Source organism: Furipterus horrens, unplaced genomic scaffold, assembly GCF_987537825.1.
Source record: "Furipterus horrens unplaced genomic scaffold, mFurHor1.1.pri manual_scaffold_13, whole genome shotgun sequence".
Classification (NCBI taxonomy): Eukaryota; Metazoa; Chordata; class Mammalia; order Chiroptera; family Furipteridae; genus Furipterus; species Furipterus horrens.
In genome coordinates this window covers 56,203,217-56,226,645 of record NW_028327183.1, presented here as the reverse complement: position 1 = coordinate 56,226,645, position 23,429 = coordinate 56,203,217, and the positions used below count along the sequence as shown (strand labels likewise).

The 23,429-nt window shown below is 60.2% G+C and overlaps 4 protein-coding genes across 4 annotated transcripts; 2 read left to right on the top strand and 2 right to left on the bottom strand.

Moving 5' to 3' along the window:
* Positions 1–4,570: 4,570 nt before the first annotated feature.
* On the bottom strand, positions 4,571–6,505 carry RPL28 (ribosomal protein L28). Its single transcript, XM_090260585.1, has 3 exons — positions 6,417–6,505; positions 6,197–6,320; positions 4,571–4,821 (listed from the first exon to the last, which is right to left on the bottom strand). Exons 1-3 carry the CDS (start codon positions 6,495–6,497, stop codon positions 4,613–4,615), a joined length of 414 nt encoding a protein of 137 aa, XP_090116711.1. The 5' UTR covers positions 6,498–6,505; the 3' UTR covers positions 4,571–4,612.
* A 1,186-nt stretch (positions 6,506–7,691) lies between these two features.
* Positions 7,692–12,383, top strand: TMEM238 (transmembrane protein 238). The gene is made up of 2 exons (XM_090260594.1): positions 7,692–8,940; positions 12,264–12,383. Exon 1 carries the CDS (start codon positions 8,397–8,399, stop codon positions 8,931–8,933), a length of 537 nt encoding a protein of 178 aa, XP_090116720.1. The 5' UTR covers positions 7,692–8,396; the 3' UTR covers positions 8,934–8,940; positions 12,264–12,383.
* A 902-nt stretch (positions 12,384–13,285) lies between these two features.
* Positions 13,286–14,705, bottom strand: TMEM190 (transmembrane protein 190). Its single transcript, XM_090259252.1, has 5 exons — positions 14,611–14,705; positions 14,486–14,521; positions 13,748–13,873; positions 13,575–13,663; positions 13,286–13,402 (listed from the first exon to the last, which is right to left on the bottom strand). Exons 1-5 carry the CDS (start codon positions 14,666–14,668, stop codon positions 13,286–13,288), a joined length of 426 nt encoding a protein of 141 aa, XP_090115378.1. The 5' UTR covers positions 14,669–14,705.
* A 4,027-nt stretch (positions 14,706–18,732) lies between these two features.
* Positions 18,733–22,137, top strand: IL11 (interleukin 11). Its single transcript, XM_090260351.1, has 5 exons — positions 18,733–18,874; positions 20,013–20,185; positions 20,350–20,436; positions 20,561–20,722; positions 21,623–22,137. The coding sequence occupies exons 1-5, from the start codon at positions 18,868–18,870 to the stop codon at positions 21,791–21,793; spliced, it is 600 nt and encodes a 199-aa protein (XP_090116477.1). The 5' UTR covers positions 18,733–18,867; the 3' UTR covers positions 21,794–22,137.
* Positions 22,138–23,429: the final 1,292 nt, after the last annotated feature.

Here is a 23,429-nt window from a genome sequence, read left to right as displayed (position 1 = left end):
TTTAGGGCCCTGTCCTTTGCAGGGTCAGGTGAAGAGATGAGCTTTTGATTAACCAAGGGATGTTGCGAATTCACTCCCGCCGCCCTGGCCTGGGCCCCCAGGATACAGTGTCAAGAATGGTCATAAAATGAAGAGAGGAAAAACGTCCCTACACAAAGGCTTGTCCGTGAATTCCTACAGTTGCTACCTTTGTAGCAGGCAAACACTGGATGGTCAACAGGGGAAGGAGGAAGGGAAGTGTGAACTCGCCCAATGAGATATTACTTGGCAAGATACTGGTACACAAAACGGGATGAGTCTCAGAACAGATGCTGATTAAAGCCTTAAGCAGAATTGTGCAAATGATTCCACTGGCATGAAATTCCAGAGCAGGCCAAACCAGTCACTTCCGGGCTGCATGCAGATCCCTGGGATTGGGGGACCAGGTGAGGAGCCACACGGGAAGCATCTGAGTGATGAGCATGGTCCATGGTCACGTGGGTACATAACTGTCAAAACTTACCAAACTATACTTTAAATGGGTGTATTTTACTTTGTGTAAAGTATATGTCAAGTCAATTTAATTTTTTTTCTTTTAAATCAAGTAGTTTAGAGTGAGGCAAGTCAGTGGGACAAGATATTTGCAAAAAGGACCAATCCAAAGAATACATTTAAAAACAAAGAACAAAAAAACCCTCCACTTTGGCTGGTGTTCCTCAGTGGATTGAGTGCTGGCCTGTGACCCAAAGGGTCACCAGTTTGATTCCCAGTTGCAGGCTGGGTTGCCGGTTGGGAGTGTAGGAGAGGCAACCACACCCTGATGTTTCTCTCCCTTTCTCTAAAAGTAAATAAAACCTTAAAAATTTTAAAACAAAAAACCTACAAATCAGTGGGCAAAGGCACTTGAAATCAGATGACTGCCCAACATGTGAAAAGGTGCTCCCCCTCAGCAGCAGCTGGGAAAATGCACCGTCAGCCAAAGCTGGTGCCACCGCACTCAGGAACGCAACAGTTCCAAAGTCTGACGATACCAAGTGTTGCCACAGCTGCAGAGCGACAGACACTTTGCCCCTATGGGGGACATGAAATGCTTGTGATCCCATTGAAAGCACACGCAACCTTATTACTCTGCGCTCTCGCGCATCATGTCACAGGCTGTAAACAACACGTGCTGATTGCAAACAGTATAAACATACTTAATATTCAAGAAACAACACAAAAATAGGGAACTTTTCACTACGAGCAGCCACGAGAACCACAAAGTCATGACCGAACAAGTCACAGAACCCGCCGTTTGGAGTCCTTCACACCCCCAACGCAGGCAGGAACCAGAAGTGCCGCGAAACACACCCCCAGGTGCTAACCCTATAAAAGCAAGGCTGTTTCCACAGAGCTCGGGATTCTGGTCCCTCCAGCCAGCAAGCCGCCCAGGCCCGCTTCTGAGTTGCTGCTTTACCAGGGGAAATGCTTACACGGGAGCTTGCGTGACAGTTTTGTCTTTTTTAACATGGAAGTATGGTTTATTCACTGTTCTGTATCCCACTCGTCGTCGTCGTCGGCAGCCGTCCGTCTCGAGAGACGATGGTGTAGCTTCCTAAGTGTCTATCTGCACCGCCGAGAATGGCTGTGCAGTCCGACTCGGGAGTGACACGGCATCTGTCTCCTCCCGTGTTGAATCGACATCTTGCGATGACGCTGGAGTGTCCTCTCCAGTGGAGCTGAAGCTACAGAGCCTGGGCAGGGTGATATGGAGGGTCTGCTGTTGCCCATGCAGCAGACCCCCCCTCTCTTCGCAGCTGAAGGGTCCAAGGGAAAGACGGAGTCGATACAGCTTGGGTTCAGGTGCGCCGCAGGAGTTGCCGGTGTTGACTACAACGTCAAACCGCCTTAGGGACTCCGGCTCCGGATTTTCTGTCGGGGTTTACTCCCTTAGCCTTTCCCCAGAAGAGGTATGCCGCAAGGCAGCAGAGGTTTTTTGGAGTCAGAGTTTTCCTTCTCTGATGTACCCTGACTGGAAGATCGAACCAGCGACACTTAGCTCGCAGGCCGACGCTCAATCCACTGAGCTAAACCAGCCAGTGTATCCCACTATAACTTCAGAATTTTAAAAACAGGAAGCTCGTTATGTACTGATATGACCCCATCTCCAAAATAGGTTGTGAAAAAAAGCAACAGGGAAACAGTATAGAATATGCTACCCTTTTTGTTCAATTTTAAAAATTCTGTTTATAATATAGGATGCTTGCGCCTTTGCTTGCATATGTATTTAATGCCTCTGGAAGGTCACATCAGAACCTGCAAATACGTCTCCAGGAAGGAGAGCCTGGGAATGTCACCTACTCAAAAAGCAAAGGCATTTTGAAATTTAAAGGTAACAGAAGTTTCTACAAAGAAATGGCTCCCCTCTGTCCTTTCTTCCCAAAACCAAGTTCTCTTCATCAGGACAATGTTCCCATGTGCTTGTGTATTTTGGGGGGGAAACTTGAGCCGATTTGAGTATCTATTCTTCTAAGCACCTGGCAGGGTCCTGTACACAGCACGTCACACCTGCGCTTTCCATGCAACAGCCCGTCTGGAAGCCTGGCCCTGTCAGCAGTACGGCCCTCGTGGGTACCACAGCCACCCTTTGTCCTGGAGTCACGGACTGACCACGCAGGAACGTGACCTTTGCCAAGGCAAACGCCCCAGCATCTGGGTGAAGGGAGGTGAGCTGCAGGTGGACCTTGTCAGCACCGCCAGGGGTCTGCCTGACCCTCACTTGGATGTACAGGAACTGCGGGAGGGTTCTGAGCAGGGATGGGCAAGACAGTGGGTTTGGCACGCAGCGGTGAGGGTCCCGTCGTTAAGCTGGGCAAGGCCAGAGAGCTGGAGTGGAAGCCAGCAGCTCTGCACTTGGGTGTGGAGCCTCTGGAGGGAAGGCTCTGACCCGACCCCCTGACCCCAGCGGGGTCCTCAGGGAGGTCCTTTGCCCTTGACCACAAGGCTGTGAAGTGGGCACAGGGAGTGGGGTTCTCATCTCTGCACGGGATCCCCACAAAGGCAGGGACAGGTGGTCCCTTGATGCTAAATCCCTGGCTCATCATAGTGGCTGGCACATAGGAGGTACAAAGGAAACGTGTCAGGACCTGACATCGGTGACCTTCCCCCCCATATGAGCCTGTTTCTACACCTGTGACGTGGGGATGACCCCTGCTTCGTGGGCTGTCTGGGGTGCTTGGATGAGAAACGTCCACCCCATGTGTATAAATGTGTGTGTGTGTGTGTATACACATACACAGCGCACGAATGGAATACAGACCGGGTCCAGCTTGTCACAGGGCTCATTTCTCCACTAATTTACTCACTCAGCACTCGCCACGTGCAGGCTGTTCTCAGCCTTGCACATTCATTAACCTCCTGAATCTTCACGACAGATGCAGAGACGTCTAGTTACTTGCCCAAGGGCACACAGCTAGCGGCCCAGGTGGCTGACACCTGTTACCCCAGCTCCTGGCGAGCACCAAGAGGCCTGAAGACCACAGGCAAGGGCGAGAGGCCAAGGACGGGGGAGAGCTGAGGAGACAGACTTGTGAGCCCCCGAACAAGAGGCCGCCTCTGGAAGTGGGAGCGTCAGAGGCAGCAGGGCAGGTGGAGCACAGGAGAGCCAAGGTGCGGCTGGAGCAGCAGGGCCCGCATGCAGTGGGGTGGCTGGACCCCAAGGCCTCCGGCAGTGGCAGGTGAGACACAGTCTCACACTCCCCGTCTAGCAGGAGGCAGCAAGTTGGCTGGCCAGGCCCTTAGACAAGAACAGCCTGTTTAATGATGTAGCAGCTGGCTGGCCGGAAGCCTGGGGCTGCCACCTCCCTGCTGGGTGGATTGTCTCAGACAGGTAGAGATGGGCACCCTCAGCCAAGAACCAGGAGCCATGGCACACGGGGCCCCGGGCTGTCCTCCCGCCCTGATGGCATTCCTCATGTCACTCTTGTGGGGCTCCTGGAGGGGCTGTCACCTGCCCCAGGACCACAGCAGGGAAGGCCAGCCTGCGCCCTTCAGGATGGAAAGGGCCGCTTCTCTCCTGAGGGACAGCCAGCCCTCTCCCCAAGTTCCTATCATGCGCACCTACAGGCAGGGTCCACAGACAGCGAAGACCCGGACGGCAAACACCCCCACCTGCACAGGTCACACAGGCACGGCTCTAACAGAGACGCAGGTGGGCGCACCCAGCCCGCACCCAAGGTGCCGGCCTCCATCCTGAGTCCCACCCCTGATCAAAAATAGTCACTTACGGTCTCAAAACCATCACGTTCTAGCAGGGCGAAATGCTGAGGATCCCAGGGGACTTGTTTAACCTGCTCTTTCTAGCTTGGGTGCTGAAGCCATCGCTGATGCGCTGAATGTAGGGATTTACACCAGCCCCAGCCCTCCCCAGGAGCAGAGGCTGGGCCAAGCCACGCACTGCGACTGGACTCCCCCACTTGAACCTGGTCCCTCCAGCCCAACACTCTTTGACCTGTTTGGTACCAGTGAAGTGTGGGAGCCCCTCAGGGACAAGCTGACCATTCAGTGACATGGCCCTGGACACACACAGGAGGCCCGAGAGAGAGCACTGAAGAACGCTGGCTGATACCTTTATTGCGTTGGGGGGAGGGGGTGCTCAGGAGCTCTTGGTGGGACGGGCCCGCTTCCTCTTCACCATCACGGGCTTCTGGCTGCGCAGGATGGCGCTGGCCCTGCGGATGGCGGCCATGCGCAGATCTGGGCGGTACTTGTTCTTGCGGATCATGTGCCGAATGCTGCTCAGGGTGGCCCGGGCATTCTTGTTGATGGTGGTCCGCACGTAGGAGGTGGCTGGCTTTCGCTGGCCTGATGGGGGAGAAGGGGGCCCCAGGGATCAGTTGCATGGCCTCGGCCTTTAATGCACCTTGCAGGTGTGAGGGCGCACTGCACCCCAAGAACCCAAGTCACGGACATGAGCCTGGACAGGCAGCTAGCCCCGCCTCCACAGATTTACGGGACACACCCAGGCCAGACCACGGGCACTATACAGGCATCTCCTCATCACTGTGTCCCAACAGCATTCACAATCATCTCGCCTTACAGAGATGAGGGCTGACACAACAGATGAGGACTTCCGTCCAAAGCCACACACGCAAAGCATTGTCACAGGCCACCTGTCACAGGCCGTCAGTGATCACTCCCAGCACCACAGCTGCCCTCCTCTCCCTGCCCCACCCTGCTGGGCCCACGGCACCCACTCTGACAAGGGCCTGAAACACCAAGCTGAGGCTTGGTCCCGAGGCTGGGGTGACAAGAAGTCATGGAGGAGTCCTGGTGCACAGGTGGCATGTGGACTCCACTGCCCAGCAGTCAGCCAAGGACCCGTCCACACCAAGGGTACAGCCGACTCACTGACCGCAGAGCAGGGCCCATGCCAACTCCTCACATCGGTCTGGGAAAGACCGCTGAACAATCCAAGAGAAGGAAGTTTTCAGGACCCAACACCCGGAACGAGGAGTGGTGTCTTGAGGAGCCCACTGGTACAAGTGATCAGGTGCTCTTGGGCTGTGTTCCCAAGAAGGAAAGGTAACCCCCTCCACATAGCAGGAGTCCCTGAGATCAGGAGCTGGCGGGCCATGGCCGCTGCTGACACTGAACACGCTGCTGACCCCTGACCCCTATCAGAGGCCGATCCTAATCAGGGACCTGGGAAAACCTCACCCCTCTCTGAAACACCGCAGCCTAGAGTAGAAGTGGTGGGAGTATAAGCCATGACTGAGATGAGTCCCCAAACTCCCTGACCTCCTCTAAGACACTGAAAAGGCCCCTCCATGCCTAAAGGTGCAGTTTATGGGGGTGGGTGCTCTGCCTGGGTCCACGCAGCAGAACGGGGGTCCAACTGCTGCTTCTGGCCCAGCCTGTCACTTCCTACAAGCGGAAGGAAGACGGAGGCTCTTCTATTTTGCCTACATTTTCCCACCGGCAGCAAGATGGAGACACCCACCTCCCCCTGGGCTGCTTGAAGGATTTAATCTGAAACCATGGGATGGTGCAACCCTGTAGTCTAATCTGCTGCACCATCAGCAGTACACACAACTCAGTTCTTATTAAAAAGCCCCAGCTAGCTTCCCGGAGGAACACCCAGCCCCAGGAACCCTCGAGTGCGTGGCAGAATTACTCGTTCCCATCCATGCAAAATCACAGCCCCCTGCCGTCTGGGCGAAGCCAGGGAAACGCTCACCGGATCTCCGCTTCATGACGACCACCACGCCTTTGCCATCGGCCGCGGGCTCCACGCCCACCGTCTTGCGGTGAATCAGCCCGTTGTAGCGAAAGGAGTTGCGGGCCTTCAGGTTATTGGGTTCCTGGGAGGGAAAACGCAAGGGGGCCGTTAAAGAAGGAGGGGGTCCAGCGACCGCGAAGAGGCCTCCCCAGGGCCCAGGCGTCCAGGCCCCACTCACGGTGCTGTACGTCTGCTTGTTCCTCTTGATCAGGAAGCTGGAGCAGTTCCGGATGACCATCCATTGCAGGTGAGCAGACATGGCGGCGGCTGCGAGGACGGGGCCCGGGGAGGTGTCAGAGGGAGCCGCGGGGGCCGACGCCGGTCCCCGGGACCCCACCAGGGCAGAGGTAGGATGTGAGTGGGGACCCGGCGAATGCGGGCAACGGAGGGACAGACAGCACTAATGGGTTTGCCAGGCGACCTAAGGCGGCGGCGGGGCTGAATCAGGCGCCGAGACTGATTGCGGGGAAGGACGTGAGAATCTACACCGCTTTCGGGGGGGGAGCCGGGAGCAACCAAGGACGCGAGGGACGCAATGAAAAAGCTCGACAAGAGGGCGCAGAACCCAGCCACGCGGACGAGCGGAAGGCCTCCACTCACCTCCTCTCGCTGCGGCAGCCGGAGACGGAAAGAGGCAGGCAAGGGGCGGGGCGACGCCTTTAATACTGATACGCATTTCCGCTTCCTCTCTGGGCGCCCGAGCGTCATCTCCTAGTTCCCGCCTTCGGGTATGCTCGGGAACGTTCGGCTATTTCCGCCATCCCATCGCACACCGCTCGGAAACCTTCGGCACTTCGGCTAGAGACCCGGGGGCGTGTTCTCAGACGCGGAGCGACTGCATGCTGGGTTCCTTCGTGTTTTCGGAACTCTGGCTGAATTTCCGAATGGGTAAAGCTCGACAGACCCCAAAGTCACTTTCCCCGGCGGCCTCTCTCTAAGGTTGTTCACCCAGTGCTTGCCACAGGATGGGTGCTCAATACTCATTTGTTTTAGGATTTGTGTTTATGAATGACCACGTGAATGCGTGCACTATTTAAGCCTTGCCCTGGTGTCTCACTACTTCCGGGCTTCTTCGTGAGCCCTCGGGTATCTCCGGAACTCTCCGGAAACGCTCTTCGGAGAAGGTAGCCGGCCCATGCCTGTTCGGGTCTGTTCGGAAGTACTCGGTCCTTTTCGGCCATGTTCGGAACCCTTCGGAATCGCAGCAGCCCCTCTGTTCCTCTCTCCCGGGTCCTTTTATACACTATTAAAGTGTTGCGTTTAGAGAAGCTAGACCTTCCTTCTCGCAGACTGCCCCACCCAGGGGGGCGTAGGTTTCCTCTATGGGCGAGTTGTTGGGAGGAAAAGAGACTTGCCTGAGAAACTCTTCGGACCATAGCTGTTCGCTCCGCCACACCCTCCACCCATGCTCCCCCTTGAGTCCGCTCTGTCCCACCCGTTCAACTTCCTGGAAGTCCACTTTCCGTTCATTTCGACCCTGTTTATTGTCAGAGTCGTCTTTAAAGGGTAGGTGCCTTGCCTGATGAACCGGAGTCCTCAGCATCAGCAGCACAGGACCCGGCGAGACGCCTGCTGAACCAAAGCAATGACAGTGCCTTAGGTCACCTCCCTCAAAGCGCCGTGAATCTGGCGGTGGGGTCAGAGCCCTGGTCAGGGTCCACCTTTGCGCCTTCCGCACATTTGCTAGGAAGTGGCACCCGGAAGGCTCCAGGGGACTGGCAATGAGTGAGCGAGACCTCCGCTCCACGGGGCCCGTGACTGCTGATCCCTGCGTCTCAGAGGTGCTGGGGGGTCGAAGGCTTTGTTTTTGACACCATCTGTCCCCACCGTGGGTGCGTAGAAGGCCCCTGGAGGCAGTCTGAAGAGAACAAGACCCAGACTCCCGCCGCGCCCTTATCTGCCTCCATTAGAGCGTCCATGATATTGACCACGTGTTGCTTCCGCTCCTCGGGGTGCAGAGGTCCTGGGCCACCCTTAGGCCTCAGCCCCAGGCCCTGCACGGAAACCCTGGCCAGGGCGCACCCCGGGCCGGTCCGCAGCCTCCCGGCTCAGATGACCTGACGGCTGCCGGGCACACCTGGCGCCGTCCCCGACCCCGCCCCTGCCCGGGCGGCACCCGGAAAGCTCCCCGCCAGAGCCAGAGCAGCGAAGCAGGGCCATGGCGACAGCGCCAGCGGTGTGCGCCTCGCAGGGTCCCCCGCCGGGCGCGCCGTCCCCGCCAGCCAGCGCGCCCGCGCCCGCGGCCGGCCTGGGCCGCTGCCGGATGGCGTTGCTGCTGGCTGTGGCGCTGGACGTGGCGGGCATGGCGGCGCTGCTGACCGGCGTATTCGCGCAGCTCCAGGTGCACGGGCGCGACTTCGGCGACCTGCTCATTTACTCGGGCGCGCTGCTCGTCTTCATGAGCCTGCTGGGCTGGATCCTCTGGTACACGGGCAACATCGAGATCTCGCGCCAGGAGCTGGAGCGCGACTACGGCCTGCGGCCCTCCGCGCTCGCCCGCCTGGCGCGCAAGCTCTCCCGCCGCTGGTCGGCGCCCGCTTCAGCGGCTGCGGGCCAGCGCCCCGCGCCCGGCACCCGGGGAGCGCGCCGTGCCACACACACTCCCGTGCCACCCAACGGCGGCTCCCGCCGCGTCCGCCTGCAGCTCGCCACGCTCGAGGCCGCGCCCGGGGCGTCGGGCGCCAGCACCGAGTGAGCCCGAGGTGAGGGGCCGGGGAGAGACTGAGGGCCAGCTGGAGAGATGGCAGGACCGAGGGGAGGGAGGGAGGGACCGAGGGAGAGATGGAGAAATGCAGGGACCAAGGGTAGAGAGGGAGGGACAGATGAAGGGGAGGAAGGGAGGGACTTCGGGAGAAATGGAATTAGACCCATAGGAAAAGCTGAACAGAGAGAAACAGTGAGAGACAGAAGAGGGAGGGAGACACAGGACCAGGTCAGGATAGGAAAGGAGAGAAGCAGATACCCAGAGGATGGAGAGAGCAGGCAGGGGTGCTCCTTTCCCCCTCCAGATGAGGGAGAGTCACGGTTGGTCGGAGGTCCCTCCCTGCACTCCAGCCCCCATGCGCATCAGATCCCACATCACCCTAAGTGTAACTGGGTCTCCGAGGTCGCTATTCTTACCCTCCACATCCCAGTGGAAGACACTGAGGCCCCAAAAGGTGCCAGCTTTTGTCCAGGGGCACACAGCTGGAATTCTCCTGGCAAAAGTCTAGAGTGAGGGGGTAAGAATCAGAATGACCAACCAAGGCAGGAGAGTGATGGGGACCCGGACCAAGACGCAGAGCAGGCTCCTTCCCTCCCCTGTACCCCTCCTCTATTTTCTTTCTTTAAAAAACTTTTTTAAAATTTATTTTTAGAGAGAGGGGAAGGGAGGGAGAAAGAGAAGGAGAGGAAGGTCAATGTGTGGTTGCCTCTTGAGATCCCCAACTGGGGACCTGGCCTGCAACCCAGGCATGTGCCCTGACTGGGAATCAAACCAGCGACCCTTATGGTTCTCAGGCCGGGGCTCAATCCACTGAGCCACACCAGCCAGGGCTCACCTCTATTTTCTATTCCTTTTCCTGCACACTCTCCAGCATGCATGCCTCTGCTCAAAGACCTGCTGTGGTTCCCCATTGCCCTCCAGAGAAACCCACACCACTCATGACAGGTGGGCCCGCCATGTCTCAGCACTACACCTTCTCTGCCATCATGACAACACGCCCCAGACCACGGACAGCCAGACTGTCCCAGCACTTGGCCTCTGTTCGTGCTCTCCCCACAGCAGGGGTGCCATTGCTGTCTGTACTCCACAGAACACTTCCCGTGTGCCCTTTAGGAGCCCACCCCCCCTCCGCTGCCTTTCTCTGGGTCTTCCTATTGTGAGTTACCCATGATGGCTTGTATCATCATGTCGGTGGCTGTGTGTGCTGGTACTATGTCTCCCACCCAACAGGGAGCCCCTTGAGGTGAGGTCTGGGTCTCTGGTTTCTATGTCCTTAGCACTTCCCAGTGGAAAGGGAGCCCGAGAAGTCCGAGGTTGTTGATGACCTGAGTGGGTGGATGGATGGACAATGGATGGGCAAATGGATTGATGGATAGATGGATGGATGAATGGGTGCATGGATTGCCTGGATAGGTGGATGGAGAAAGACACAAATGGATGAGTTGGTAGCTGGATGGATGGATTAGTTGTTAGGTGGGTGGGTGGATTAGTTGATGGATGGGTGGGTGGATGAATTGGTGGACGGATAGACGGATGGATTAGTTGATGGATGGGTGGGTGGATGAATTGGTGGACGGATAGACAGATGGATGGATTAGTTGATGGATGGGTGGATGGATGGATTGGTGACTGGATAGATAGATGAATGGATTAGTTGATGGATTGGTGGACGGATAGATGGATGGATTAGTTGATGGATTGGTGGACGGATAGGATGGATTAGTGGATGGATGGGTGGGTGGATAGACGAATGGATGAGTTGATGGATGGATGCATGAATGGACAAATGGATAGTTGAATGGATGGATGGATTGGTGGACGGATAGATGATTGATGAATGGATAGGTTGGTTGATGGGTGGCTGTGGTTGGATCAGTGGATGGGTAGCTAAATTGGTTGATGGACGTATGGTTGGGTAGATATGGTTGGACTCGTGGGTGGGTAGATGGGTGCAGGGGGTGGTAGGCCAGATGGTTTGGATGAGTGGACAGTTGGGTTTGGGAATGTGTGAGTGGTTAGGTGGAACAAATGCATGGATAAGTGACTGAATCAGTTTCTCAAATGGGGTTTCCATAAAACAATTAAACTCTAATGTCCTACGACATTTTTTTTCTTTAAGATTTTATTTTATTTATTTATTTTTAGAGAGAGGGCCAGGGAGGGAGGAAGAGGGGGAGAGAAACATTAATGTGTGAGAGATACATTGATCGGTTGCCTCTCACACGCCCCCAACTGGGGACCTGGCCTGCAGCCCAGGCGTGTGCTCTGACTGGGAATCAAACCGGTGACGTTTTGGTTCGCAGGCCAGTGCTCAATCCACTGAGCCACACCAGCCAGGGCCTACGACATTCTCTATATGTGATGAATTAACTTTTATACACCCAGAACGATACAAGTCATATACCCTTCTTTGTGAGCATTGAGAAAACAACCACTCCAGTCATACAGTCTGTCCTGTGGTTCAGGTGAGGAAACCACTGTAAGAAAGGATGAACAGCTGTGTGAGAGGAGACGCATGAGCCATCGCACAATTTGGCATAGAAGGCAGGAATAACCCCCTGCGGTTACAAGTACCCCTGAAAATCCTTTACCAGGCCCAGAAGTCTCCCACCGCTGGGTGGACCTCCACTGCTGGGGCCCCCTGCCAGAAACTGGCCAAGCTGACTTGAGTGTGGGCCCCTCTATTAGAAGGGACAGGTGGATGTGGTTGGGTTGATAGGTGAGTAGATGGATGGATAGGTGAGTGGTAGGCGGATGGATGGATGGATGGATGGATGGACGGAATCCAGACACAGGACTCCTCCTCAGTGGGGAAGGAGAGGTGCTCCCAGCTCGTGAAGGAGAGAGAGCTTGAATTTTAACAGAGGGACCCATAGGTCCTGACTCCAGTGCCTCCTCCCTTGCCACTCTGGGACCAAAATTAGTTGCGTGGCCATGTCCCCTCTCTGCTGTCTCAGTCTCTGCCTGCCTGCCTGCCTGTCTGTCTCTCTCTCTCTCTCTCCTCTCTCTCTCTCTTTCTCTTTCAGTCTTTCTCCCTGTCTCCCGTGGCTCTTTCTGGCTCCATGCCTCTTGTCTCCTGGTCTGTCACTCCCCACCTGTACCATTGTGCTCCGGTGAGTTCAAGTCCCATGCACGCTGCAGCCATCAGGGCACGGGGTGGGGGGTGGGGAGCCAGTGGGCAAGTGCAGGAGTCCGTGAGTGAGGGGCTGAAGCAGGTGGAAAGGGCTTCCCCTATATTCCCCAGGCCGCCGGGTGGTGGGTGCAGGGAACATGTGGACATGGGGACCCCCGAAGCCACTAACACTGGCCTCCCTCCTGCAGACGAACTCATGGCCCTACCTACCAGGACCTGCCTAAGACGCGCGGCTGCCCCCAACATCCTGTGGCCCCCAGGATGCCTGCCTGTGCTTCTCCGTCCCCTGGATAAAGGACTGGCTTCCAGCTCTGCTTGTCTGTCTGGGAGAGGGATGCGGCTGGGGCAGGGGTGCAGGGTTGGGGGGGAACCCACATGAACTAGGTCCCATTCACCTGCACTTGAGGACCCCAGAGCCCCAAGGGACATTGCAGCCCGGCTTCACCAGGATCCTGAACCCAGATCCACCCTCTCAGTCCAGAACCCCGTCCACCCAGGCCCCTCTGTTCATTTGGGACCCTTCGAGAAACAGGGAAAAATTAGACTTGTAAGATATGTATGGGGGGGGACTACAGAGGGGAGGTTGGTGTGGGTCTGAGGCTGAGAAAGGACAGGGAAGGAAGGAGGGTCAGGGTTAAGATGAGTCTTAAACTGTAACGCACCTCCGAGAAGATTTCCGCAGGTCCTCTGGGGCTCTGAGAGCTGAGCTTGTCCCCTGGGGGAGGCTCATGTCCTGCAGGGACCCCTGCTGTGCTCAGACACTGGGTGAGGAGCCTGGCAGATGCTGTTGGGGGGGGGGGCACGTGACACCCAGGGGGGCAGCAGAGGCCGTCAGACAGTGGCGCCTCCGGCAGGGAGACAACTGAGGGGTCCCCCCCGCTGGCTGGAGCATGGCCCCCAGCCCGCTCCAGACCCAATGCGCTTATTTCAGATCCCCTCAGTCCAGAACCCCCATGATCTCAGCCCCGGGACCCCATCAGTGCAGGTCCCCTCTGCTCACATCCTTCCCACCTACCCCCAGGCTCCTCATTCCAGCCCCACGCAGTTCACACCCCCCTGGCCACAGCCCAGGCTCCGCCCTCACACCCCTGCCCGCGCCCAAACACACCCATACATACGCTCATCCACCGCCCGGCGCCCATGGCTCTCAGAAAAGAGGTCACGCGTCAATACGCTATATCTTTATTGAGGGGTCCCCCCAGGGGCACCCCTAGTCATCCTCCCCTTCTGTTTCTTCGCCCCCGGAGGTGTCCAGGGTACTCCTCAAAGGAACAGTGTTTGACGTGCCGCCTGTAGATGTCTTTTTCTTGCTGCGACTGGACCGGGGCTGGGAGGACGGAGAGACGGTCCTGGGCGGTTTGTGTTTGCCGTGTAGGAATCTTGGGAGGTGGAGCATGTTCTGTTTCTCAGCGCACCTGCCCGGAGGGGGTGACACTCAGCCTTAGCCTATCTGCCTGCTCCACCGGGGGGCACGGAACCCACCCTCACCCCAACCTCACTTGCCAGAACAAGACGATGCTGCCCATCAGGAGCAGAAGACCTGCGCACGACCAGCTCAGCGCCCACATGTGCTTCCACCGCAGGTTTTCTGGACGAAGTTCAGGCCTTTTGAGACCTCGGGGTCCCAGCGGCCAGCCTCCCCCGCCAGGGACCCCGTCCTCCAGGCACTCACCATCTAGCCGCTGGTGGTAGCAGAACCCATCCCGGTAGCAGCATCGTAGCCGCAGGCAGAGATTGGGGTTCTGGATGGCCGCCTGACCCCCACAGCTCTCCCAGCCCTGCACATCTCCCTCACAGCCTGGGGACCAACCGCGAGTGGTGACTTTGTCACAGAGCCTGGCCCCGAGGGCCATAGAGTTTCTGTACCCCAAGGCCAAGCTCCCCAGGCTGACCGCCTAGAGCTTACTCTGTACTGACCCAGGGGTCCGGGCCCCCAGCCCCTCCTCCCTCAGACCCAGGGGTCCGGGCCCCAGCCCCTCCCCCCTCAGACCCAGGGGTCCGGGGCCCCAGCCCCTCCTCCCTCAGACCCAGGGGTCCGGGCCCCCAGCCCCTCCTCCCTCAGACCCAGGGGTCCAGGCCCCCAGCCCCTCCTCCCTCAGACCCAGGGGTCCAGGCCCCCAGCCCCTCGCCCCTCAGACCCAGGGGTCCAGGCCCCCAGCCCCTCCCCCCTCAGACCCAGGGGTCCCGGCCCCCAGCCCCTCCTCCCTCAGACCCAGGGGTCCGGGCCCCCAGCCCCTCGCCCCTCAGACCCAGGGGTCCGGGCCCCCAGCCCCTCGCCCCTCAGACCCAGGGGTCCGGGCCCCCAGCCCCTCCGCCCTCAGACCCAGGGGTCCGGGCCCCAACCCCCTCCTCCCTCAGACCCAGGAGCCTAGCCTGGGCCCTGGGCACCCAGGACTCATCCGCCGCTCACTCCACGGGTAGAAGAAGCCCTGGATGCCAGTCCCATCTGCGGAGGAAAACAGGGTGTCAGGAGCTGAGTGGAGGGTGAGGAAGCCCCCTGCTCGGCTCTCGGTCCCTCTCTTCCGGACCCCTCACCTACTGAGCCCTGCATCAGCAGGAAGAGGCTCAACGCAGGGATCCCATAGCCCACCATGTCACCTCCTCAGACCCCTGGGGGCCTCTGTGATGAGAGACCTCAAGGGCCATCCTCCAGCAATCAGTGGGGCCCACCCGCCTGGCCCCCAGGGTTCTAAGTTCTGTTGCTAGGGAGCCCCCTTAGCAGTGAGACAGAAGGAAGGGGGTGTCACACTAGGCTGGCCACACCTGGTTGCTAGGGAGTTGCTTTCTTAGCAACCAGGTGGATGGGGCTTTGGGAGTGGGGTGGGGGTGTGACAAAGTCCTTAAGCGACCTGCATGGAACTATGGTGGGGGTCCAAGGTCCCTCCTCCTTACCCTCCATGGGGACCTTAAAGGCCGTGGTAGGGAGTCCCTCTCCTAGTTGCCTGAGGCCTGCAAGCAGCTCTGGGTGGCCCCAAGTCTGAGGCCTCATGACCACGGGTCCAGCCCCTAGTAACCAGGGGCAAGCGGGCCTGGGGCTCAGAAGGCCTCACTGAGCCCCATTGTTCAGGAGACAGCTCCCCCCACCCCCAGCAATCAGAGGACCTTAGAAGGCAAGGAGACAACAGGGATCCTGGGGGCACTTGCTCAGGAGTCCCCTGGCCTTGGGGGCGGTCCAGGCACCCTGGGGCTGGGGGCGGGGGGATCTATGACCAGAGTAGTTAGATCTCAGAGCCCAGGGGTCAGGGGGACTCATGGGCAGGGGGACCCTTTGCCCACCTAGGCCTGTCTCCCCAGCAGCAAGTGGGGAAAGAGGTCCAATGGGACGTCCTCAGACTCCTGGTCTGGTGTCCTCCAGAGGTGGGAGCACAGTCCCCAGGTCTTCCCGAGTGACCTCCTCTCACCTTTGCACAGTGAGGAGAGAGTTCAGCTCTCCTGGGGCAGCGGGTCTTCGTGTCCCCACTCCTCAGTCCAAGGCGAAAGGGACCTGGGGGGCCTGGACACCTGGTTTAGAGGGAATGGGGGGGGGCTCAGGAGGGGGTCAGGACCTCTGGGTCTGAGGGAGGAGGGGCCAGGGACGAGGTCTGAAGGCAACTCTTCAGGAGCCCAGACCCTGTTTCTCGGGAAGCCCCGTGAGGCCGACTCCAGTCTGTCATCTGTAAACATCCTGGTGGGGAGCTGAGTGGGCCCTCCAGTGCCTCCGTCAGCAATGACAGAGGTCAGAGGGGGCTCGGCAGGGGGCCGGGGGCGGGGGTCAGCGGGGTTGCAGGGCCCAGGCCGGGCAGCTGCGGACCGTTTCCTGTGTGCGCATCATCTGGACCCACTTCCAATTCCCGGGATTCCTCAGGGATCAAGGAGGGGGTGGGGGCGGGGCTGCCGGGCCCTGGACCGCGGCTGGGGACTGGGGGGGCCCACCGTCACGGCCCTCACCGCTAATGACAGGTTTGGGCTGCCGCTGCGGCTCGCCTGCCCCGTCACCCCCCAGAGGCCAGACAGGACCCCCCAGGGACAGACAGACGGACACACACACACACAGCCTGGGACCTGCTGACATCACACCGGCCAGCCCCGCCTCGCCTGGGGGCCAGCCCGGGAGCGAGGACCCTGGGCTCCCTGCTCAGGTCCCGGGGGCATCTCCCCGCCATGTCTGTGGCCACCTCTGTCTCCTCAAGCATCTCGGCCCCCGGGCTTGTCTCTCTGCATCTCTGGGCTTTATGGTTCTCGCATCTCTGTCTCTTCCCCAACCTGTGCTCACTCTGCGCTTCCCTGCTGGTCCTCGCCTCTCATCGCTGGGATCCCCCAGTCCCGCCTCTCTCCTTCGTGCCCTCCTTTCCACTGAAGTAACCCAAGCGTCCCCAACCCCGAGGAAGACCCAGGAGTCCCGAACGATACCCAGCCCCCGGTCCTGCACCCACCTGGTCTCTCTCAGCCTCCTGCGGCCACCTGGGGGAAGAGGACCCCACCGCCTCAGGGGGCGCGTTAGGCAGGTGGGGAACCGGCCCCAGACTCCTGACCTCCCCCGACGAGGTGTTCCCCAAATTGTGCTACGATAACACATTTGCCTCTACTTTTCTAGACTAAAGTTTAAGGCCCAGGCCCCTGACACCTGGGTCTGAGGGAGGAGGGGCTGGGGGCTGGACCCCTGGGTGATCTGGGTGGACTGGGGCCTGCACCCCAGGCTCCTGTAGGTGGAAGGGGCTGCTATGACCAGACCCCTCTCTTTGCTCTCAGGCTTGCCCCAGGCCCCGGCCCCGTTCCTTGAGGCCAGTCCATCCCCCAGGCTGGTGGCCTGAGTCACCTTGGCTGGCCCCCGCCGGTCTGGGGGGGCTACGTCAGTTCTCCCCTCACTGACGCAGCCTTGGGCCCCCCACGCTGACTCAGCCGGAAGCAGGCCCCCTGAGGGGTGGAGACCCAGTGGTCAGGAGCCTGGGTCCCAGCGGGAGCAGGGGCCAGGGTGGGCCCCTTGGGGGGCCGTGGAAGGGGTGGCCACGACTGAGAGAGGAGGGGGGGAGAGCAGGAGTGAGCGCGTGCTTACCTGAGGCGATGAGGTCATGTCCCACCATGGGGGGGCTGTGACCTCACCTCCCTGGGGACGTCTCCCCAGCAGTGGGGGATGACTCCAGCTGCCATTCATCCCCAGAGCCCCTCTGCCAGCTCAGCACAGTCTGGGGGGCCAGAAGGGAGGGTCCTGCAGGGAGACCTTTGGAAGTGTTTGTCACCTTCTGTCTGCTCACTTTTGTCACGTCTTTCTCTGCCCCCCTGGGGGTTGGGGTGCTCCCGGGGACTTGGGTTCTGTCTCGGCCCCTCACTGGCTCCACCTTGAAGCCCAGGGCCACTTCTGCCCCATACACCTGCATACCCGCCTCAGTAAGCATCTGTCCCCTGGATCCTCTGCCACTCCTGTCCCCATCTCTGCAGAGTGTCCTCCCCGCAGAGCTGCTCTCTGCATGTTTCTCGATGACAACATCAGTGTCCCCCCAGTGGCGACGTCTTTTGCCCTCTGTCTCCCTCAATGTGTTAATAAAAACCAACAAAAGCAGCAATAGTTCGCATTCATGGAGAGCTGACCGACGGGGCGCTTTCTTTACAGAAGTGAGCTCACTCTGTTCACACCGGGCGTTTGGGGGTTGGGACGGGGACTCAGCTGTCCCCAACTTCCCAGGGAAACAGGGGGCCCAGAGGGGTGAAGCCCCAGGCCTGGGTTCCCGCCTCTACTGAGAGCCTCGACATCTGCCTTGCTCCATCCCGTCTTTGCCTCTGGTTCTCTCTCACTGTCCTGTCCCCACCTGTCACCTGGGGAAAGGCCCTGCCTCTCTCTGCCCCCACTGCTGACTCCTGGCCCTGACTCTGTCTGGGTCTTGGGGTCTCCTTCTCTTCACTGCCCTTCCTCGGTGTCTCCTTCTTCTCCGTGAGCGTCTTCGGTGCCACGGTGTTCGGTTTCTGAGGTGCTGTCTGTCTCCCTTCCTCAGGGAGTCCCTGTGGGCCTCTCCAAACCTCTCACCGCCTCCCTCATCACTGACTCCCATGTCCCTGGTCCCCTGCTCTGCAGCGTGTCTTCTGGCTGTCGCCCTCTGTCTGTGGGCCGCTGCCTCTCTGTCCCAGGGAGCCCATCTGCCCCTGTGTCTCTGGCATCCTTGCCTGGGTCTCAGTTTCCCCAACTCTACCTCACTCTCTGCCCCTGGGAGTGTCTCCCCACTCCCCACCCCCGCCCAGAGCCTCCATTTCCCCAGGCTCTCCCGGCTGCTCAGCCACCCGTCACCCCTCCCCCCCTCCCGCCTCCCCATCTCTCTGCCCGTCCTGGTCAGGCAGGACCCCCACCCGCGCAGCCGGGCCCCAGCTCTTGAGCCGCATGTGTCTGCCCCGGCGGCGGCCGGCCGAGGAGGTGGAGGGAGGGGACGCCAATGACCTCACCAGCCCCTCTCCGACCCCCCCCCCTTTCCCTTTCAACTTTTCCAACTTTTCGTTCCGTGCCCTCCTCCGAGCGAGGCGGCGTGAGCCCTGCGAGGCAGCCGGCTCCGTCTGAATGGAAAAGGGAGGCAGGAGGGTGAGTCAGGATGTGTCAGGCCGCCCTCCCCTGCCGCCTGCCCCCCGCCCGCCCGCCCCGGCCCCCTATATAACCCCCCAGGCGAACACGCTCCCTCAGTGCCGAGGCCCTGGCTGCTCAGTGCACATGCCTCCCCTCCCCAGGCCGAGGCCCAGCTGACCCCTGGGGCTCCCCCCCGGCAGCGGACAGGGAAGGGTTAAAGGCCCCCAGCTCCCTGCCCCCTGCCCTGGGGAACCCTGCCTTGTGGGGACATGAACAGTAAGTTGGTTCAAGTTCATGGGGGAGACCGGGAGGAAGGAGGGAGGGACCTAGGGCGGGGAGGGTGGGGAACAGACAGACAGCGGGATCGGACAGAGAGGAGCGAGAGGGAGCGATGGGGAGGCAGGCGAGGAGAGGCTTGGGGAGCCTGAAGCCTGGGGAAGCCCGGGGAAGCCCGGGGAAGCCTGGGGAAGCCTGGGGGAGCCTGGGGGGGCCTGGGGAAGCCCAGGGGAGCATGGGGGAGTCTGGGGAAGTCCGAGACCCGGAGTGGCAAGGGCGGAGGGAGCTATGAAGGGACAGAGACTGGGCTGACCGGGAAACGGGGACGCACAGAGACAGAGGCGAATGCAGCGAGGTGACCCCAAAGGGCCCCGGCGCCCAGGGAGGCAGAGCAATGAGAGCCGCACACACCCAGGGACCCCGACAGGGGCCGCACGGGGCAAACTGAGGCAGAGAGCCAGGAGGAGGAGAGAGGGAGAGAGAGAGGCAGGGGTGCAGACGGAGACGGGAAAGCCAGACGGATGCGGACAGATGGACGGACAGACAGCAGACAGCAGCGGGAGCAGTCGGGGGGCGGGCTGGGGGTGTGCGGCGGGAGCGGGGCGGCCCGGGGGGCGCTGATTGGCTGGGGGAGGCGGAGGGCGGGGCCCGGGGGGATGGGCGGCCGCGGAGGAGGCAGCGAGCCCGGGCGCGGCGCGGTGCTGTCCCGCTCTCCGGCCCAGGTGCGCGGGGCATCCCGCACTGCGGCGCGCCCTCCGCGGCCCTCCCCGGGGCGGTCTCCCAGGGAGGGTCCAGGGCCTCCGGGTCTCCGGCCCGCGCTCCCTCCCCTGCTCTCAGTCCGGCCCGGGTTCCCGGGGCCCGGGGAGGGGGCAGGTTCTGGCCTGTGCCTCCCCCTCACGCCCCGCCCCGGGGCCCAGATTCCGGCGTCCGGGGGCGGACGGGAGACGCCCGGCCCGTCTACCCGCCCGGGGCCGCGTCTGCTCCGACGGGCGGGGCAGCCAGAGCCGGAGAGGGAGAGGGAAGCCCGCCCGCCCGGCGACCTACCCTGCGCGCTCCGCCCTGGGACGCAAGACCCCCCAGCCCCGCCTCCCTGGGACCCCCAGTCCCTCCTGAGCCGTCTGCCTTCTCCCGCCCGCAGGTGTTTGCTGCCTGGTCCTGGTCGCGCTGAGTCTGTGGCCAGATCGCGCTGCTGCCCCAGGGCCACCTCCTGGCCCCCCGAGGGCGTCCCCGGACCCGCGCGCTGAGCTGGACAGCGCTGTGCTCCTGACGCGCTCGCTCCTAGCGGACACTCGGCAGCTGGCCGCGCAGCTGGTAGGAGAGACTCCAGAGGACGGGCGAGGGACCTGGGCCGAGGGCGCGAGTCGGGGCGGTATCTGGGCTCCCACGGCGGCAGCGCCAGGGGCAGAAGGAGGGGTGGGGGATGAAGGGACCCCCAGAGCTGGACAGGGTCCCCCTCATAGCTTTTTTCCCTCCAGAGAGACAAATTCCCAGCCGAGGGAGACCACAACTTGGACTCCCTCCCTACCTTGGCCATGAGTGCAGGCGCGCTGGGAGCCCTGCAGGTAAGAGCAGGGAAAAGGGCTGGGGGCGAAGATCGGACCTGAGCCTTGGAGGGGGTCCAGGGGTGTTGGGGGACAACGCGGACATGGGCCAGTGTTCCTGACACCGCCGTGCCCTCTCCCGCAGCTCCCGGGCGTGCTGACGCGCCTGCGGGCAGACCTGTTCTCCTACCTGCGGCACGTGCAGTGGCTGCGGAGGGCGGGCGGCCCTTCCCTGCGGACCCTGGAGCCGGAGCTGGGGGCCCTGCAGGCCCGGCTGGACCGGCTGCTGCGCCGGCTGCAGCTCCTGGTACGACACCCCTGCCCAGAGCACCCCGGCCCTGGGTCCTCAAGCTCCTGTGGTCCTGGGGCACCCAGACTCCCAAATCCTGCCTGGAAACTTCATCTCTCCTCAAAAACTCAGACACCCCACCATCTTGTGACCCCAAAACTCCCCCTCTGAAGCCCTAAGGCTCGACCGTCCACACCCCCACCCGTGGCGTGGAAACCCTGGCCCCAAGCCACCACATTCCAGAACCCCAGCCCCAGAAACTCTGAGTCTCAGACCCTGAGATTTCCAGATGCTAAGATGACAGACAGACTAGACAGACTTGGCAAACCCCGGAGCTCAAGAACCTAGACTCTGAGCTCTCCGCCGATCAGACCTTCATCCCAAAGGCTTCAGATCCTGCTTAGGAGCCCTTGAGACCCCGAGATCCTGAGCTCCAAAGCCACACACCTAAGATCCTAAGACTCCCAAGCCCGACCCCAAAGCCTCTAGACCCCAAATTCCAGCTCCCAGTTTTGAGACCTCACACTCGAGACCCTAGTTCTCACCTGTGAGTCCTCAGATCTAAGACTGCAGCCCCAAGACCCAGGGCTTCCCCAGACAGGAGTCCGCAGTGCCCAGCCCTCACCCGGCACCCAGATCCCAGCCCTGCCTCTACAGACCTCACCCTCAACCCCCTGGATGTGGCCGTGGGACCCCAGCTTAAGACCCCCCACTTTTTAGGCACAGCCTCCATTTTCTGAACCCAACACTCTGAACTCCCTACCTGGACCCTCATCCCATAGGCCAGAGACACTCCGGAAGTCTGCAGCCTGGACCTCCCAGCCTGATTCAGCAGAGGCTCCAAACACCATTTCCCTGACCCTCGTCACCACCACGGTACCCCTGGCCTGTTGCTAACTGTCTGTCCTCTCCCAACAGATGTCCCGCCTGGCCCTGCCCCAGCCACCCCCAGACCCGCCGGCACCCCCCTTGGCCCCACCAGCCTCAGCCTGGGGGGGCGTCCGGGCGGCCCATGCCGTCCTGGGAGGGTTGCACCTGACGCTGGACTGGGCGGTGCGGGGCCTGCTGCTGCTCAAGACTCGGCTGTGACCCGCCACCCAGAGCCCCCAGCGTCCTTCACCACCAGACCTTATTTATTTATTTATTTTGGGACTGGGGGCGTGGCAGCCAGGGGACCCCCCCTCCCCATGACCTCCCCCTAGTTTGAGAAAGTCCCCCTAGGAGACCTGGGCAGGGACATCTGTGCCTTATTTATACTTATTTATTTCAGCGGGGTGGGTGGGAGGCATGTGGATTCAGGGGTCCCCAGTGGGAGGGGACTGGGGTCCCGGATTCTTGGATCTCTAAGAAGTCTGGCTACAGCATCTCCCTGGCTGCCCCCCGCCACCTCTGGTCCTAAGCAGGAGCACTTATTATTTATTAAACTAGTACTTTTTGTGTTGGGGTGGGGAGGGAGGGGAAAGGAGGCCTGGGTTTTTGTACAAAAATGTGAGAAACCTTTGTGAGACGGAGAAAGGGGGGATTAAACTTGTCATACATATCCACTCAGAGGCTATTTCTATGGGGGCCGATGGCTGGGGGCTGGACGTCGGGGCCCCTGGGGAGGGAGGGACTCCAAGTGGGCAAGACCACGGAGGGGAGACCAGCAGGGCCCCAGGGCCCCTGAACCCGGCGGGACAGGGTCTGAGCCTCACCTGGCGCCCAGCACTTCGTAGGCATTCAATACTTATTTCCTGGAAGGCTCCAGAAGGTCATTCTGTGACCGACAGTGCTCATACAGGGCAGCGCTGGAAGGGGACGGCCGTTCACAACGGCTGAGTCCACACCAGCAAATGGAAAGCAACCTAGACGTACAACAGGGGTGATGGAGGAAAACAATCAGAGCACCTCTCACGACGGAAGAGAGCTGTGAGGGAGCCCCAGGGGCTGCTTCAGACGGAGGAAGAGCAGGCTGCACAGCAGGGCAGGGTCACCGCTGTGTGTTTCTTTCTCTCTGTGTGTGGTCTTCTAAAAAACCCTAGAAGGAGCCCTGGCTGGTGTGGCTCCGTGGATCGAGTGCTGGCCTGCACACCAAGGGGTCGTTGGTTTGAATCCTGGTCAGGGCAGGAGAGGGGCAACCACACACTGATGTTTCTCTCCCTCTTTTTCTCCCTCCCTTCCCCTCTCTCTAAAATAAATAAATAAAATATTTTTTAAAAATCCTACAAGGAAGTTTACCGAACTGTTGACAACGACTACCCCCAGGTAGAAGGTGTGGGGTGGGATGGCGGGTGACTTAGTATCTGTGTTTGTAATCTCCGGAATGTCTACAGTGACCGTGTATTTTGCATGACACATTGTTAAAAAATAATAAACATTATTTTTAGAATGACAGAACACCAGTCCCTCTTCCCCCAAAAAACGCTCTCAGAAAAGGGGCAAGAAGGGCCATTCATTGAGTTGCCTGGCCTGGGCTGCGCCTTCAGTGCAGGGTTTTTATTACACGATCCCCTGGATCTCACAATACACCCCACTTGACAAGTGAGGGAACCCGAGGCTGGGGCGGGTACCTGTTGCCCCAGGTCACACAGCTAGGGAGAGGCGCTTGTGACCTGCCACAGGCCTGGCTCATGGCAAACGGTGTGTCCCTTTCTTCATAACTCAAGAGACAGCAAACGTGACCATGGACGCAAACCCATTTGATATGGGGAAACGGAGGCTCCATGGGGCTGTGGGTCTTACTCAA

Coding starts and splice junctions, on each gene's coding strand:
- RPL28 (XM_090260585.1), bottom strand. CDS start 6,497: ATGTCTGCTCACCTGCAATGGATGGTCATCCGGAACTGCTCCAGCTTC. Junction 6,321..6,416: donor ACAAGCAGACGTACAGCACC/GTGAGTGGGGCC, acceptor TTTCCCTCCCAG/GAACCCAATAACCTGAAGGC. Junction 4,822..6,196: donor CGTCATGAAGCGGAGATCCG/GTGAGCGTTTCC, acceptor CTCCCCCATCAG/GCCAGCGAAAGCCAGCCACC.
- TMEM238 (XM_090260594.1), top strand. CDS start 8,397: ATGGCGACAGCGCCAGCGGTGTGCGCCTCGCAGGGTCCCCCGCCGGGC.
- TMEM190 (XM_090259252.1), bottom strand. CDS start 14,668: ATGGTGGGCTATGGGATCCCTGCGTTGAGCCTCTTCCTGCTGATGCAG. Junction 13,874..14,485: donor GGGCTTCTTCTACCCGTGGA/GTGAGCGGCGGA, acceptor GTTGGTCCCCAG/GCTGTGAGGGAGATGTGCAG. Junction 13,664..13,747: donor CTACCACCAGCGGCTAGATG/GTGAGTGCCTGG, acceptor AACTTCGTCCAG/AAAACCTGCGGTGGAAGCAC.
- IL11 (XM_090260351.1), top strand. Junction 20,186..20,349: donor GGCAGCTGGCCGCGCAGCTG/GTAGGAGAGACT, acceptor TTTTCCCTCCAG/AGAGACAAATTCCCAGCCGA. Junction 20,437..20,560: donor GCGCGCTGGGAGCCCTGCAG/GTAAGAGCAGGG, acceptor CCTCTCCCGCAG/CTCCCGGGCGTGCTGACGCG.